The following is a 16,502-nucleotide window of genomic DNA, read 5'->3' on the forward strand; positions in this document are numbered from 1 at the left end:
AGTAATAACAAATAAATCTGGGGTTGTATATCCTTTCCCTTCCCATTCCCAGACTGGAGTCTGGTACAATATGAACTTTAGAGGAAATGCCTAGAAATTGATAGGTCAAAGGCCACAGATAGTCTGATGGAAAAGAAAAGAGCAGATTCTTGGCACCCACTTTAGTGAAAGTGAGAGTCTCCTACTGATCCCCAGATTCCCGTCAGGGAACAAAGCAAGTACCAGGGAACTCGTGCCTAGTGTTTAAAGTAATCTACCATTAACGAGTAATCATATTTTCTCCTTTTATTTTTAGCAAGCTCTTGCTTTCTTTCACACGACTAAAAATATAATTTTTTCAAAACCATTCTAGCACAACATAGTGTTTCAAAAGAAATAAGCTGAGCAGTCCTGAAAGACCTATTTTAAATGTTATTTTTAGAATGGAAATTTGAGTAAAACACGTGTAAGTGTATACACTAATCCCTCAGAAAAATGTTCAAATAGAAATTGTAGCCAGAAGCATAATTTAATTTTTCCTAAAAACTCTGAAAGTATTTTTGAAGAAAGCCAAAACAAGCATGTGTGTGTGTGTGTGTGCGCGTGTGTGTGTGTGCACACGCCCGCGCACTCAGGGAAGATGGGAGGGTCAGCTTAGTTGGGGAAGGGTGGCCAAAGGGCAGGCTCAGTCCCAGGGAAGCCAACAATACTGTGTGCCACTGGTCACGTGGAAACTCAGTGAGATAATAGGAATTTATTTCAAGGACTAGATCTTGGGCTTTTGTATGGGATCTGGAAGGAGAGGTCAGAGTTTCCAGACAAATGAGGGAAGAGGGTATTCTAAGCTGCAGGAACTGCACATGCAAGGCACAGAGACACTGGGAGGTAGACCCCCACCAGGCCTGTGCTAATGCTCATGTGCCTTGGTGCCCATTACAAAAGACAGCCCTGTGAGGACCTTCACAACAAAGGGTGCTGAGCACAGGGCTTGGCCAGCACAGCTGGGCTGCATTTCAGAACCCACTAATCCTCTCAGCCTAGAGCATTTAATAGCTGATCCCTGAGTTCAGGGAGGTACAAAGATTTTGTAAACTCTGTGTTGCATGGACTATCCCAATAAAGAGAACATCTTGCACTTTTATGTCTTTTAAAAATTGATCAAGTTTTATTACTAATACTAACTTAACAATTTTTGAAGTGTTGCTCATCAACTGTGTTCACCAACTGTGAACTCCTAATGCAAAATGAAGCTGCAGAAATTTCATTAATGTCAGCAGAACTCTCTCCTAGCCAAGACAGTTTCTTTAGCTACTTTTCGGTATATCACTGACCTGAATCTACTGCCATTGTCCCAGCCAGTGTACCCCATCTCCAAGGCATATACAATTGCCAAAGGTATCATCTTCCATAGAACAAGAATATGATTTGAAATAGTCTTGTAATAGACCAAAAATACAAAATATTCACAAGAAATAACTTAAAGGGAAAGATCATTTTTTTTTATTTTTCAGAAGGATGTCACAAATTCAAATGAATAAAGAGGAATTAAACTTTTTGGGTTACATTCTCTAAGAAAAAATAAATTGCCCCATTGATTACAGCAACTTATATTTCAGCTCCAATAGCAGCTGGGGAGACACCAACCAAAATAGTTTTCTTTAAATGTTACAGGAGTTTAATACACATAATATTGGGGACTGTGTTCTAATGAAGTGCCTATTACCTTTGCCCATTTTATTTTGAAAAGTGGGCAAGAATGATGAAAAAACACCTTTTTTTGGCTCAGATTTTTATTAAAGAGGCATGCTTAGTCAACTATAAGCTATGATTTTTTTAAATCTGTGTCTTCTGTGCAACAAAATCACAAAAAGTAATGTACAGTTCCAAACTATAGAAACTGTAGTCCTGTATAGCTACTGATAAAAGTTACAACTGAGTGAAGCCAGGCTATGACAGTTGCCACCAGTTTGTGTCTCAGACATGCAGCTGCATTGTTGCCCAACTAGACTTCTCATTCCTGTGGAAAAAGTGCACCACCAGTATGATGCCCCCATTGAGTACCTGACCTTGAAATGCTACCTGATGAATCCTGAACTCTGGTGAAAACATTCTTATTGCCACTCAGATAACTTTTTAAAAGTGGCAGTTTTGTTCATCACATGATTCTTTTCCCATTAATGATTCTTGATTATTTTGCTTTTTGATGTCAGCACGTTGGTAAATTTCTAACCTTATCTTTAAAAATTTGGTTCTACTTTTGAGGAAAATCATCTGTCTTTAAAAAAAATGACTTTTTCTTACCTTCTGTCCATGATATTAAGGAAAATTTGGCAATACTTTTTAAACTCTTCCTTTCTTAAGTATATGTAAAAGCTTCTTTGCCACAGATACTTGTTCCTCTACATTGTAGCCCAAAGACCTGCTGTGTGGGAATCAAGATGCCTAAATGTTCTCACGTCTACTGAGTCCAGACTTCTGTGTCCCGGGCATCTATACTGAGATGTTCCACAGATGATTCTCATGCACATTCAAGTTTGAGAACCACTACTGTGATGGTTAGAATATTGTGTTAAATTCATGTTCATTTTCTAGCTGTGCAGGTCAAAGAATTCATATAAGGAGAGCATTAGACAGAGGCAGCTTTTAATGCCCTAAAAGCTTATGTAAGTGAACCAAAACCTAAGCCAGAGTCCATGCACTCAAATCCAAGAAAATGAAACTTAAGAACAACCAATCACAAACAGCTATCTCCACTTTTTCAAATAAGGCAACTGTGTAAACTAGAGTCAATCAAATAACTTTTTTTACTGTGCTTCAGTGTCTACTCTATTAAAACCCTACTCCTACTTTCTGTTAGTGCAGCGCTCCCAACCTCCTTTGGTTTAGTTCTGCCCTATTTGAATTGATGTATGCTCCAATAAACTCTTGAAAGAAAAATTTTTTAATGTGCCTCACTTTACCTTTTAGCAATGTCCATATCCAATTACATGCTTTTGATAACATTATCTTTCCCAAGGGGCAACTGGATGCATTCAACTTTAACTTGGATTTGCCTCTCTCTCTCTCTCTCTCTCTAGGCTATGTGGCTGATGTTGCAGAATGATGAGCCAGAGGATTTTGTCATAGCTACTGGGGAAGTCCATAGCGTTCGGGAATTTGTAGAGAAATCATTTTTGCACATTGGAAAAACCATTGTGTAAGTAACTAAGAGTTGATTTCTGGTCATTTATCAGACATTTGCCGGCAAGTTTGTATAAGTGCTTGATATCCACCTTGGTTTTGTCTTTTTCCCTTTTTACTCTCTTGTAAAGCAAGACATTGAGTTTTAGTCTGAAGCAGAGACTTTGTTCTTCACTGCCTCTTTTTTTTTCTTTTTTCAAAGTTTTAATTTTAAACTTTTTACAAAGGTTAACGCATGGTTTACTGTGATTTTACTGTAGGTAATTCTACTCTTACCAGATCAATGTGATAACATTACACAGTCTTTTTTAATACTGTCATTTATATTTTAAAATTTTGAAACCATAAAAAACTTACAGAAAAATTTCAGATCCGTTACAAATGATCTTCTTTTCTTTGAACCATTAAGAGAGTAGATTGATCCATCACCCTGGACTTTGTGTGTATTTCCTACAAACAATGACATGCTCCTAAACACAGTAAACCATCAAAATCAGGAGATTCACAGTGATAAATTGCTACTGTGTAATCCTCAGATCTCATTTGAGTTTTGCCAACTGGGACAATGCTATACTTTATACCAAAATGATCTGGTTTATAATCATGAATTGCATTTATTTGTTGTGTTACACAAATTTTGGAGTCAGATTTTTATTGGAATATTTGAAAGATTTGTCAGAAATCCTTTATTATAGATGGAAAATTTTTCTGTCTTGGTAATTTTTTATTGTGATTGTATACATACACACACACACATATAATTTGCTGTTTTAATCATTTTTAAGTACACAATTCAGTGACATTAAGTATATTCACAATGTTATGCAATAATCACCACCATCCATCTCTAGAACTTTTTGATTTTCCCCAACTAAACTCATTCAACAGTAACTTGCCATCCACCCTCCCCACCAATCCCTGGCAACCTCCATTCTACTTTATGTCTTTATGAATTTGCCTATTCTTGGTACGTCATATAAATTGAATCATACAGTATCTATCCTTTGTGTTTGGCTTATTTCACATAGCTTTATGTCTTCATGATTGATCCATGTTATAGCCTGTTTCAGCATTTCACTTTTTTTAGGAGTGAATAATATTCCATTATATGCATATACTACATTTTGTTTATCCATTCATCTTTTGTTGAACACTGGGTTGCTTCCAAATTTTGGCTATCATGAATCATGCTACTATGAACATGCATATTCAAATATCCACTTGAATCCCTGCTTTTAATTATGTTGAATAGTAGAATTCCTAGGTCATATGGTAATTATATGTTTAACTTTTTGAGGAGCTGCCAAACTGTTTTCCAAGATTCATTGTTGAAGTATAAAAAAAAAGACTTCTACTTTGAGCTATGATAGAATGACAGAAATCATATTAAACCTTCCATCTTAAAAAAAAGGGGGGAACTACATAAAATATATGAAATAATTATTTTAGACATTGAACAACAGGCAGTGCAAGTCTGTGATCCCTGATAGAAAAGAAACAAATGAGGTGAGCTCTGCAATCACTCTGAGCCTCTTCCTGGAGGCACAGTCTCAACCATGGAACATGGAAGAGGCACTCCAACAGAGAACAACTGTTTTGCTGAGTTGAGGAGATAGAGGACAGAATTGAGAGAATCTGAGGCACCTAACATTATGGGGTAGAGTTCTAGAAAGGTGGGCTCTACAAAGAAAAAGAACTCCAGAAATCTACATAAGGACCCCATTCAGTTTGTACTGAATAATAAGATGTAGATATGCAAGAAGAAATTCCGTAAATTTAGACAAAGAACTACCTGGAAGCTGGGAACTGAACAATATTTTGTAGAGCTTACTCAAGTCTGGGAGGCATTTGTGTTTCAGCCAGCCTTATTGGAGAGACCTTGTTCATCACTCAGAGAAGCAATTCAGATTCTAGAGGGCTGTCTCAGTAATGTGACTAATCCTGAGAGTAAAGCCTACTCCAGACTTTGGTTTACAAAGTTTAAATACAAACTTCAAAAGGATCAACCTGGACACAAATAACAGCCCCTTACTAAAACAAAGCCCAACGTTCTTCAAAATAAGACAGTAAAATCTAGACTCAACAACATAAAATTCTTAATGTTCAGCATTCAATAAAAAGTTAGTAGGAGTGTCAAGAAGCAGAAAAATGTGACCTATAATCAAGAGAAAAGTCAATCAATAAAAACAGTCTGAGGAATAATAAAGATGATGTTACGAGCGCCCAAGGATATTAAAACAACTATTGTAACTATGCTCAAATATTTTAAGTAAAACATGAATTTAGTGAGAAGAAAGAGGGAAATATATATTTTAAAAAACAGCCAGATGGAACTTCAAGAGATGGAAAATTAAGTATCTGAAATGAAAAATTCACTATTGTCATCAAGAACTGATTAAATATTGCAGAAAATACTGTTGAACTTATAGTAAAAATAAAAATGATCAAAGATGAAACACAGAAATAAAAAAGACTCGAGAAAAAAATAACAGAGTCTTGGTGACCTGTGTTACAATAGCAAACAACCTAACGTGTAATTGAAGACCCAGGGGAAAAGAGGGTAGGGCACAGAGAGAGAATTAAATAATGGCCAACATTTCCTCAAATTTGGGGAAAACAATAATATCACAGATCCTTAAGAGGCTTAATAAATCCCAAGCAGGAGAAATAAAAAGAAGATCTCACCAGGATATATCATAATCAAATTACTAAGAATAAACACTACGGACAAAATCTTAAAGGCAGCCACCGGAAAAAAGAGAATTATTTACAGAGGAACAAATGAAAGCAAGTTTTGTTATAAGAAACTATGTAAGACAAAAGACAATAGAGTAACATCTTTAAACTGCCAAAAGGAACCTACAACCTAGAATTCTATACCCAGGGAGGCTATTTCAAAAATGGAGGTGAATTAATACTGTTTTCAAACAAACAAGGCTTAAATGTTCTATTGTTAGCAAACATTTAGGCAAAAAGAAAATGATATTAGTTCAAAGTGTGGGTCTCTATGGAGAAATGAAAAGCAAAAGAAATAGTAAATATGTGGGAAAACATAAAAGGTTTTTTCCCTCATTTTAAAATTGAAAAGGTAATTGGTTGAAAGTAAAAATCATAACATTATGAAATTTCTGATACATATAAATAAATTATATGACAACAGTGGCATAAAGTGTGGGGCAAGATGGAAGCATTTCATCATTATATTGTTTGTAAGATACTTACACTAGATGTGAATTGATACAAAATTATTCAGAGATAGACTGCAGTAAGTTGAAGTGCATACTACAAACATCAGAGACTACGAAAAACAAAACAAAAAATAGCAATAAGGCAATAGTGGAGTTAACACAGAATCCTGAAAAGTGCTCAGTCTAAAAGAAAGAAGGAAAAGAGGGAATGGGAACAAATATCAGATGGGATGAATAGAAAACAAGTAGTAACCATATTGATAATACATCCATTGTAAATGCTTTAAAGGCAGATTTGTTGCACTTGATGAAAAAGCAATATGCCATCTACAAGAGACACACATTAAATGTAAACACGTAAGTTAAAAGTAAAAAGAGAAAACATGCAAATACAAATCATAAGAGAGCTGAAGTAGCTATATTTATATGCAATGAATTAGACTTCATTTAATTAGAAGGAATGAGTCATGGGGCGCCTGGGTGGCGCAGTCGGTTAAGCATCCGACATCGGCCAGGTCACGATCTCGCGGTCCGTGAGTTCGAGCCCCGCGTCAGGCTCTGGGCTGATGGCTCGGAGCCTGGAGCCTGTTTCCGATTCTGTGTCTCCCTCTCTCTCTGCCCCTCCCCCGTTCATGCTCTGTCTCTCTCTGTCCCAAAAATAAATAAACATTTAAAAAATTTTTTAAAAAAGAACTTTTTTTTAAACTATATTAGGAACTGAAGGAAATTTCCTCAAGTTGATAAATGGTCTCTGGGAAAACCCCACAATTAATATCTTACTTAATGTTGACAGACTGAATGCTTTTCTCCTAAAAATCAGGATCAAGGCAAGGATGTCTGCTTTTATTATTCCTTTTCAAACTTATCTTGAAGATCCTAGCCAAAAATAAAACAAGAAAAATAAATGAAAGTAAGAAGTATATCTGTCTTTATTCATAGATAGCAGGATGGAGGACATACAAAACTTTAAGTGTTATACCAAAATAACTACTAAAACTAATATTTAACTATTTATTTATTGATCAATTTGTTTAACAACATCACAAGATACAAAATCTATACATAAAAATCAATTTTATTTTTATGGACTGCCAGTGAACAATCAGAAACTGAAAATTTTTAAAAACCACAATACCACTTATAACAGAATCAGAAAAACATGAAATACTTAGAGATGAATTTAATAAAATATATGAAAGATTTGTACACTATAACCTGAAAAAACATTGATGAGAGAAACTAAAATATCCCTAAATATAAGGAGTAATACACCATGTTCTGGGATTGGAGAACTGAATATTAAGATGTAGATTCTCTTCAAATTAATCTACAGATTGAGGTGCTCCTGGGTGGCTCGGTTGGTCGAGCATCTGACTTCGGCTCAGGTCATGATCTCACAGTGTGTGAGTTCAAGCCCTGCGTCGGGCTCTGTGCTGACAGCTCAGAGCCTGGAGCCTGCTTCGGATTCTGTGTCTCCCTCTCTCTCTGCCCCTCCCCCGCTCATGCTCTGTTTCTCTCTCTCTCCCTGTCAAAAATAAATAAACATTAAAAAAAAGTTTAATCTACAGATTGAGTGCAATCACAATCAAAGTCACAGTATTTTTTGGTAGAAATGTACAGGCTGATTCTAAAATTTATATGTAACTTCAAAGGATCTAGAATCTTGAAAAAGAAGATCAAACTTCTTTTAACACTTAATCTGCATGATACCCACAGAAAGATAGATTTATAGATCAATAGAACAGATTGTAAAGCCCAGAAGTAGACTCACACTATACCATGAATTGAATTTTACAAAGATGTCAAGGTAATTAATTGGGGAAGGATAGTCTTTTCAACAAATGGTGCTGGAATCATGAATAGCCATACCATATGGAGTGGAAAAAAAATGAAACTCAATCCATAAATCACACCATACATAGAAATTAATTGAAAAGTATCATCGCTATAAATGTAAGTGTTAAAATTAAAAACGATTAGATGAAAACGTAGGGGAAAGGCTTTACAACTTTGCTGTAGGCAAAGATTTCTTAAGTTGTTTTTCTATTAGGTTGAGTTATAAGAGTTTTTATGCTTTGCAGATACAGTCTCTCAGCCCATGACTACCTTTTAAATTTCTTAATAGTGCCTTTCAAATAGCAAAAAATTTTACATTTCCATGTAATTCAATTTATCATTTTTTATGGCTTTTGGTTGCTATGTGTGTTTGCAGTGAATGTATCAGTTTGGGGTGAAGCCAAGGATTTCTTAGGACACCAAAAGCAAGAACCATAAAAGGGAAAAAAATAACAAACTGAATATCAGAGTTAAAAACCTCTGCTCTTTATAAAGAAAATGTGTGATATATACACAATGGAATATTACTTAGCCATCAAAAGGAGTGAAATATTTCCATTTGCAATAACGTGGTTGGAGCTAGAGAATATTATGCTAAGTGCAATAAGTCAGTCAGGGAAAGACAAATACCATATGATTTCACTTATATGTGGAATTAAAGAAACAGAACAGATGAACATGCGGGAGGGGGATAAAAAAGAAAAAAGAGGGAAGCAAACCATAAGAGACTCTTAAAGATAGAGAACAAACTGAGGGTTGAGGGAGGGAGATGGGTAAGGGATGGGCTAAATGAGTAATGAGTATTAAGGAGGGCACTTGTTATGATGAACACTGGGTGTTGTATTAAGTGATGAATCATGGAATTCTACTCCTGAAACCAACATTGCCCTGTATGTTAAGAAACTAGAATTTAAGTAAAAATTTGAAAAGAAAAGGAAAAGAGAATGCTAAACAAATACACAAAAATCAACAAAAAAAAACCCAAAACAAACAATACACCTCTGCTCTTTGAAAAGTGACCATTAAGAAAATAAAAAGGCAATAGGGCACTGGGTGGCTCAGTTGGTTGAGTGCCCAACTTCCGTCATGATCTCACGGTTCGTGAGTTCGAGCCCCGCATTGGGCTCTGTGCTGATGGTTCAGAGCCTGGAGCCTGCTCCAGATGCTCTGTCTCCCTCTCTCTCTGCCCCTCCCCCACTCACACTCTGTCTCTCTCTCTCTCTGTCTCAAAAATAAAATAAACATTAAAAAATTTAAAATAAGAGAAAAAGGCAAGCATGGTCTAGAAGAAATAAGTGTAATACTTACATCAGACAAAGGACTTATATCTAGGCAAGAAGACAAATAACTCAATTAAAAAATGAGTCCAATATTGGAACAGAAACTTCACAAAAGAAAAGGTACAAATGATCATTTGGCACATGGAAAGATGCTCAGTGTGACTCGTCAACTGGGAAATGTTCATTAAAACCACAGTGTAAATACTATTACACTCCCTTTAGAATGACTACAATGCCATAGTGCCAAGTATTGATGAGGATGTTGTAGCAGCTAGAGCTGTCATACATTACTGATGAAAGTATAAATAGTAAAACCACCTTGAAAAATAGTTTGGCTTTCTTATAAAATCAAATCTATATTTATCATTTGACCAGCAATTTTCCTAGACACTTAACAAAGAAAAATTAAAATCTACATCCACATAGACACTTATAGATGAATATCTGTAACAGCTTTATTCCTAATTAAAGCACTGCCTCCCCCAACATTCAGTCAACCAGTGAATGAATAAACAAAGGTTATGTGTCTGTACAGTGGAATACAGTGGAGTTCCAAAAATGAGTGGACTAGGATGAGTCTTAAAAACTAATGATTTTAAAAATCTTAAAAAATCTAAGCATAATTGCTTAGTGAAAGAAGTCACCCACAAAAGAGTACATGCTGTAGAATTCTATTTATAGGATATTCTAGGAAAGAATAATTTGGACTGATAGAAAGCCAATCAGTAGTTAGTTGCCTAAGCATGATGGGCTGAGTTTAGGGTGTTGACTGGAGAAAAGCACAGGGAAGTGGTATAAATGTCTCATATCTTGACTATAGTGGTTGGATGAATGTATGCATTTTTCAAAACTCATCAAACTGTCTACTTGTTAGACATTTTATTGTTTGTAAATTATACCTCAGTAAAGTTATTTTTAATATAAAAGGGAAAAAAAACAAGAAACTTCAAGAGGCCATCATCAAGGAAAGTTTAAGTGACTGTAATCAATTGTTATCAAACTATTAAAAATAATGCTTAATAACAGGGCACCTGGGTGGCTCAGTTGGTTGAGTGTCTGACTTTGGCCCAGGTCATGATCTCACGGTTCATGAGTTCAAGCCCCGTGTCGGGCTCTGTGCTGACAGCTCAGAGCCTAGAGCCTGCTTTGGATTCTGTGTCTCCCTCTCTCTCTGCCCCTTACCCGCTCATGCTCTGTCTCTCTCTCTCTCAAAAATAAATAAACAGCTGATCAAAAAGGATTTAAATAATATAACAGAAGGTGAATTTAGAATAATAGTCATAAAATTAATCGCTGGGCTTGAAAACAGTATACAGGACAGCAGAGAATCTCTTGCTACAGAGATCAAGGGACTAAGGAACAGTCACGAGGAGCTGAAAAACGCTTTAAACGAAATGCATAACAAAATGGAAACCACCACAGCTCGGCTTGAAGAGGCAGAGGAGAGAATAGGTGAACTAGAAGATAAAGTTATGGAAAAAGAGGAAGCTGAGAAAAAGAGAGATAAAAAAATCCAGGAGTATGAGGGGAAAATTAGAGAATTAAGTGATACACTAAAAAGAAATAATATACGCATAATTGGTATCCCGGAGGAGGAAGAGAGAGGGAAAGATGCTGAAGGGGTACTTGAAGAAATAATAGCTGAGAACTTCCCTGAACTGGGGAAGGAAAAAGGCATTGAAATCCAAGAGGCACAGAGAACTCCCTTCAGACGTAACTTGAATCGATCTTCTGCACGACATATCATAGTGAAACTGGCAAAATACAAGGATAAAGAGAAAATTCTGAAAGCAGCAAGGGGTAAACGTGCCCTCACATATAAAGGGAGACCTATAAGACTCGTGACTGATCTCTCTTTTGAAACTTGGCAGGCCAGAAAAAATTGGCACGAGATTTTCAGGGTGCTAGACAGAAAAAATATGCAGCCGAGAATCCTTTATCCAGCAAGTCTGTCATTTAGAATAGAAGGAGAGATAAAGGTCTTCCCAAACAAACAAAAACTGAAGGAATTTGTCACCACTAAACCAGCCCTACAAGAGATCCTAAGGGGGACCCTGTGAGACAAAGTCCCAGAGACATCACTACAAGCATAAAACATACAGACATCACAATGACTCTAAACCCGTATCTTTCTATAATCACACTGAATGTAAATGGATTAAATGCACCAACCAAAAGACATAGGGTATCAGAATGGATAAAAAAACAAGACCCATCTATTTGCTGTCTACAAGAGACTCATTTTAGACCTGAGGACACCTTTAGATTGAGAGTGAGGGGATGGAGAACTATTTATCATGCGACTAGAAGCCAAAAGAAAGCTGGAGTAGCCATACTTATATCAGACAAACTAGACTTTAAATTAAAGGCTGTAACAAGAGATGAAGAAGGACATTATATAATAGTTACAGGGTCTATCCATCAGGAAGAGCTAACAATTATAAATGTCTATGCACCGAATACCGGAGCCCCCAAATATATAAAACAATTACTCATAAACATAAGCAACCTTATTGATAAGAATGTGGTAATTGCAGGGGACTTTAATACACCACTTACAGAAATGGATAGATCATCTAGACACACGGTCAAAAAAGAAACAAGGGCCCTGAATGAGACATTGGATCAGATGGACTTGACAGATATATTTAGAACTCTGCATCCCAAAGCAACAGAATATACTTTCTTCTCGAGTGCACATGGAACATTCTCCAAGATAGATCATATACTGGGTCACAAAACAGCCCTTCATAAGTTTACAAGAATTGAAATTATACCATGCTTACTTTCAGACCACAATGCTATGAAGCTTGAAATCAACCACAGAAAAAAGTCTGGAAAACCTCCAAAAGCATGGAGGTTAAAGAACACCCTACTAACGAATGAGTGGGTCAACCAGGCAATTAGAGAAGAAATTAAAAAATATATGGAAACAAACGAAAATGAAAATACAACAATCCAAACGCTTTGGGATGCAGCAAAGGCAGTCCTGAGAGGAAAATACATTGCAATCCAGGCCTATCTCAAGAAACAAGAAAAATCCCAAATACAAAATCTAACAGCACACCTAAAGGAACTAGAAGCAGAACAGCAAAGGCAGCCTAAGCCCAGCAGAAGAAGAGAAATAATAAAGATCAGGGCAGAAATAAACAATATAGAAACTAAAAAAACTGTAGAGCAGATCAACGAAACCAAGAGTTGGTTTTTTGAAAAAATAAACAAAATTGACAAACCTCTAGCCAGGCTTCTCAAAAAGAAAAGGGAGGTGACCCAAATAGATAAAATCATGAATGAAAATGGAATTATTACAACCAATCCCTCAGAGATACAAACAATTATCAGGGAATACTATGAAAAATTATATGCCAACAAACTGGACAACCTGGAAGAAATGGACAAATTCCTGAACAACCACACTCTTCCAAAACTCAATCAGGAGGAAATAGACAGCTTGAACAGACCCATAACCAGCGAAGAAATTGAATCGGTTATCAAAAATCTCCCAACAAATAAGAGTCCAGGACCAGATGGCTTCCCAGGGGAGTTCTACCAGACGTTTAAAGCAGAGATCATACCTATCCTTCTCAAGCTATTCCAAGAAATAGAAAGGGAAGGAAAACTTCCAGACTCATTCTATGAAGCCAGTATTACTTTGATTCCTAAACCAGACAGAGACCCAGTAAAAAAAGAGAACTACAGGCCAATATCCCTGATGAATATGGATGCAAAAATTCTCAATAAGGTACTAGCAAATCGAATTCAACGGCATATAAAAAGAATTATTCACCATGATCAAGTGGGATTCATTCCTGGGATGCAGGGCTGGTTCAACATTCGCAAATCAATCAACGTGATACATCACATTAACAAAAAAAGAGAGAAGAACCATATGATCCTGTCAATCGATGCAGAAAAGGCCTTCGACAAAATCCAGCACCCTTTCTTAATAAAAACCCTTGAGAAAGTCGGGATAGAAGGAACATACTTAAAGATCATAAAAGCCATTTATGAAAAGCCCACAGCTAACATCATCCTCAACGGGGAAAAACTGAGAGCTTTTTCCCTGAGATCAGGAACACGACAAGGATGCCCACTCTCACCGCTGCTGTTTAACATAGTGCTGGAACTTCTAGCATCAGCAATCAGACAACAAAAGGAAATCAAAGGCATCCAAATTGGCAAAGATGAAGTCAAGCTTTCGCTTTTTGCAGATGACATGATATTATACATGGAAAATCCGATAGACTCCACCAAAAGTCTGCTAGAACTGATACAGGAATTCAGCAAAGTTGCAGGATACAAAATCAATGTACAGAAATCAGTTGCATTCTTATACACTAACAATGAAGCAACAGAAAGACAAATAAAGAAACTGATCCCATTCACAATTGCACCAAGAAGCATAAAATACCTAGGAATAAATCTAACCAAAGATGTAAAGGATCTGTATGCTGAAAATTATAGAAAGCTTATGAAGGAAATTGAAGAAGATTTAAAGAAATGGAAAGACATTCCCTGCTCATGGATTGGAAAAATAAATATTGTCAAAATGTCAATACTACCCAAAGCTATCTACACATTCAATGCAATCCCAATCAAAATTGCACCAGCATTCTTCTCGAAACTAGAACAAGCAATCCTAAAATTCATATGGAACCACAAAAGGCCCCGAATAGCCAAAGGAATTTTGAAGAAGAAGACCAAAGCAGGAGGCATCACAATCCCAGACTTTAGCCTCTACTACAAAGCTGTCATCATCAAGACAGCATGGTATTGGCACCAAAACAGACACATAGACCAATGGAATAGAATAGAAACCCCAGAACTAGACCCACAAACATATGGCCAACTCATCTTTGACAAAGCAGGAAAGAACATCCAATGGAAAAAAGACAGCCTCTTTAACAAATGGTGCTGGGAGAACTGGACAGCAACATGCAGAAGGTTGAAACTAGACCACTTTCTCACACCATTCACAAAAATAAACTCAAAATGGATAAAGGACCTAAATGTGAGACAGGAAACCATCAAAACCTTAGAGGAGAAAGCAGGAAAAGACCTCTCTGACCTCAGCCGTAGCAATCTCTTACTGGACACATCCCCAAAGGCAAGGGAATTAAAAGCAAAAGTGAATTACTGGGACCTCATGAAGATAAAAAGCTTCTGCACAGCCAAGGAAACAACCAACAAAACTAAAAGGCAACCAACGGAATGGGAAAAGATATTCGCAAATGACATATCGGACAAAGGGCTAGTATCCAAAATCTATAAAGAGCTCACCAAACTCCACACCCGAAAAACAAATAACCCAGTGAAGAAATGGGCAGAAAACATGAATAGACACTTCTCTAAAGAAGACATCCAGATGGCCAACAGGCACATGAAAAGATGTTCAGCGTCGCTCCTTATCAGGGAAATACAAATCAAAACCACACTCAGGTATCACCTCACGCCAGTCAGAGTGGCCAAAATGAACAAATCCGGAGACTATAGATGCTGGAGAGGATGTGGAGAAACGGGAACCCTCTTGCACTGTTGGTGGGAATGCAAATTGGTGCAGCCGCTCTGGAAAGCAGTGTGGAGGTTCCTCAGAAAATTAAAAATAGACCTACCCTATGACCCAGCAATAGCACTGCTAGGAATTTATCCAAGGGATACAGGAGTACTGATGCATAGGGCCACTTGTACCCCAATGTTCATAGCAGCACTCTCAACAATAGCCAAATTATGGAAAGAGCCTAAATGTCCATCAACTGATGAATGGATAAAGAAATTGTGGTTTATATACACAATGGAATATTACGTGGCAATGAGAAAAAATGAAATATGGCCTTTCGTAGCAACGTGGATGGAACTGGAGAGTGTGATGCTAAGTGAAATAAGCCATACAGAGAAAGACAGATACCATATGGTTTCACTCTTATGTGGATCCTGAGAAACTTCACAGGAACCCATGGGGGAGGGGAAGGAAAAAAAAAAAAAAGAGGTTAGAATGGGAGAGAGCCAAAGCATAAGAGACTTAAAAACTGAGAACAAACTGAGGGTTGATGGGGGGTGGGAGGGAGGAGAGGGTGGGTGATGGGTATTGAGGAGGGCACCTTTTGGGATGAGCACTGGGTGTTGTATGGAAACCAATTTGTCAATAAATTTCATTAAAAAATAAATAAATAAATAAATAAAACATTAAAAAAAATAATAAACATTTTTAAAAAATTAAAAGAAAAAAAAAATTGCAAAAAAAAAATAATAAATAAATAAATAAATAAACATTAAAAAAAATTTTTTTAAATAATGCTTAGTACTTTAAAGTATAATTATGACAATGTTAAGTTAAAAAAAAAGTATACAAGTTTAGATCTGTTGTATGATCTAAACTCCCTAAAACTGTGCCTACAAAACATTAGAAGAAAACACAATAGCAGTTTCTACATTGTGAAATTATGGGCAGCTTTAGTATTCTGCTGTATATATTGCTCTGTATTTAAATTTTCTGTGAGGAACTTGTGTCCTTTTATAGTAAGAAGTCACCTTACACACATTTTTTTTTAATTAGGGGTAGTATTACAAATGAATCAGATTCTCTTTGAGAAGTGGGTGAGACTTGGCCATTCTCCCATCTTGGGGCTAATGTTCTGTTTTCAGTCACCAGGCCATTCTTCTGACCTATCCTCCCCATGAGCTAAATGACTGTTTTCTGACCTAGCGCAGTCTCTCACAAAGTAGAATGCTATTCCAAGAGATGTGTATGAAAGCATTCCATGTCTCCTTCATTTAGAACATACAGAATATTATAACCGCTCTTGGAGAATTGCCAGTAAAGCAACTGTTTAACTTTGTTTAACCCAGCATTTTCCAAGCTTAATTTTTAAGTTTATATTAAAATCTTATAAAAACAAGAGTTCTGTGGCTCACCCACTGGGAAACGTTCCTCTGTCATTCAAACCTGAACAACAGATATCTAGCATGTCTGACTCCCTCCCTCTCTTCCAAAGTAGTGCTGGCCATTGGCAAGTTCTCCCTCAGTAGAAAAGGCCCAGCA

At 36.6% G+C, this 16,502-nt stretch overlaps 1 protein-coding gene across 4 annotated transcripts in view; it reads left to right on the top strand.

The window, feature by feature from the left end:
- GMDS (GDP-mannose 4,6-dehydratase) overlaps positions 1-16,502 on the top strand; it is a 640,362-nt gene that overhangs the window by 510,807 nt on the left and 113,053 nt on the right. For all 4 annotated transcript variants that reach the window (XM_047858179.1, XM_047858177.1, XM_047858176.1 and 1 more), the window contains one exon: positions 3,057-3,175. In XM_047858179.1, coding sequence (XP_047714135.1) covers positions 3,057-3,175 — 119 coding nt within the window. The remainder of the gene's footprint in view (positions 1-3,056; positions 3,176-16,502) is intronic.

The sequence above is a fragment of the Prionailurus viverrinus genome, chromosome B2 (assembly GCF_022837055.1).
Source record: "Prionailurus viverrinus isolate Anna chromosome B2, UM_Priviv_1.0, whole genome shotgun sequence".
NCBI classification, from domain to species: domain Eukaryota; kingdom Metazoa; phylum Chordata; class Mammalia; order Carnivora; family Felidae; genus Prionailurus; species Prionailurus viverrinus.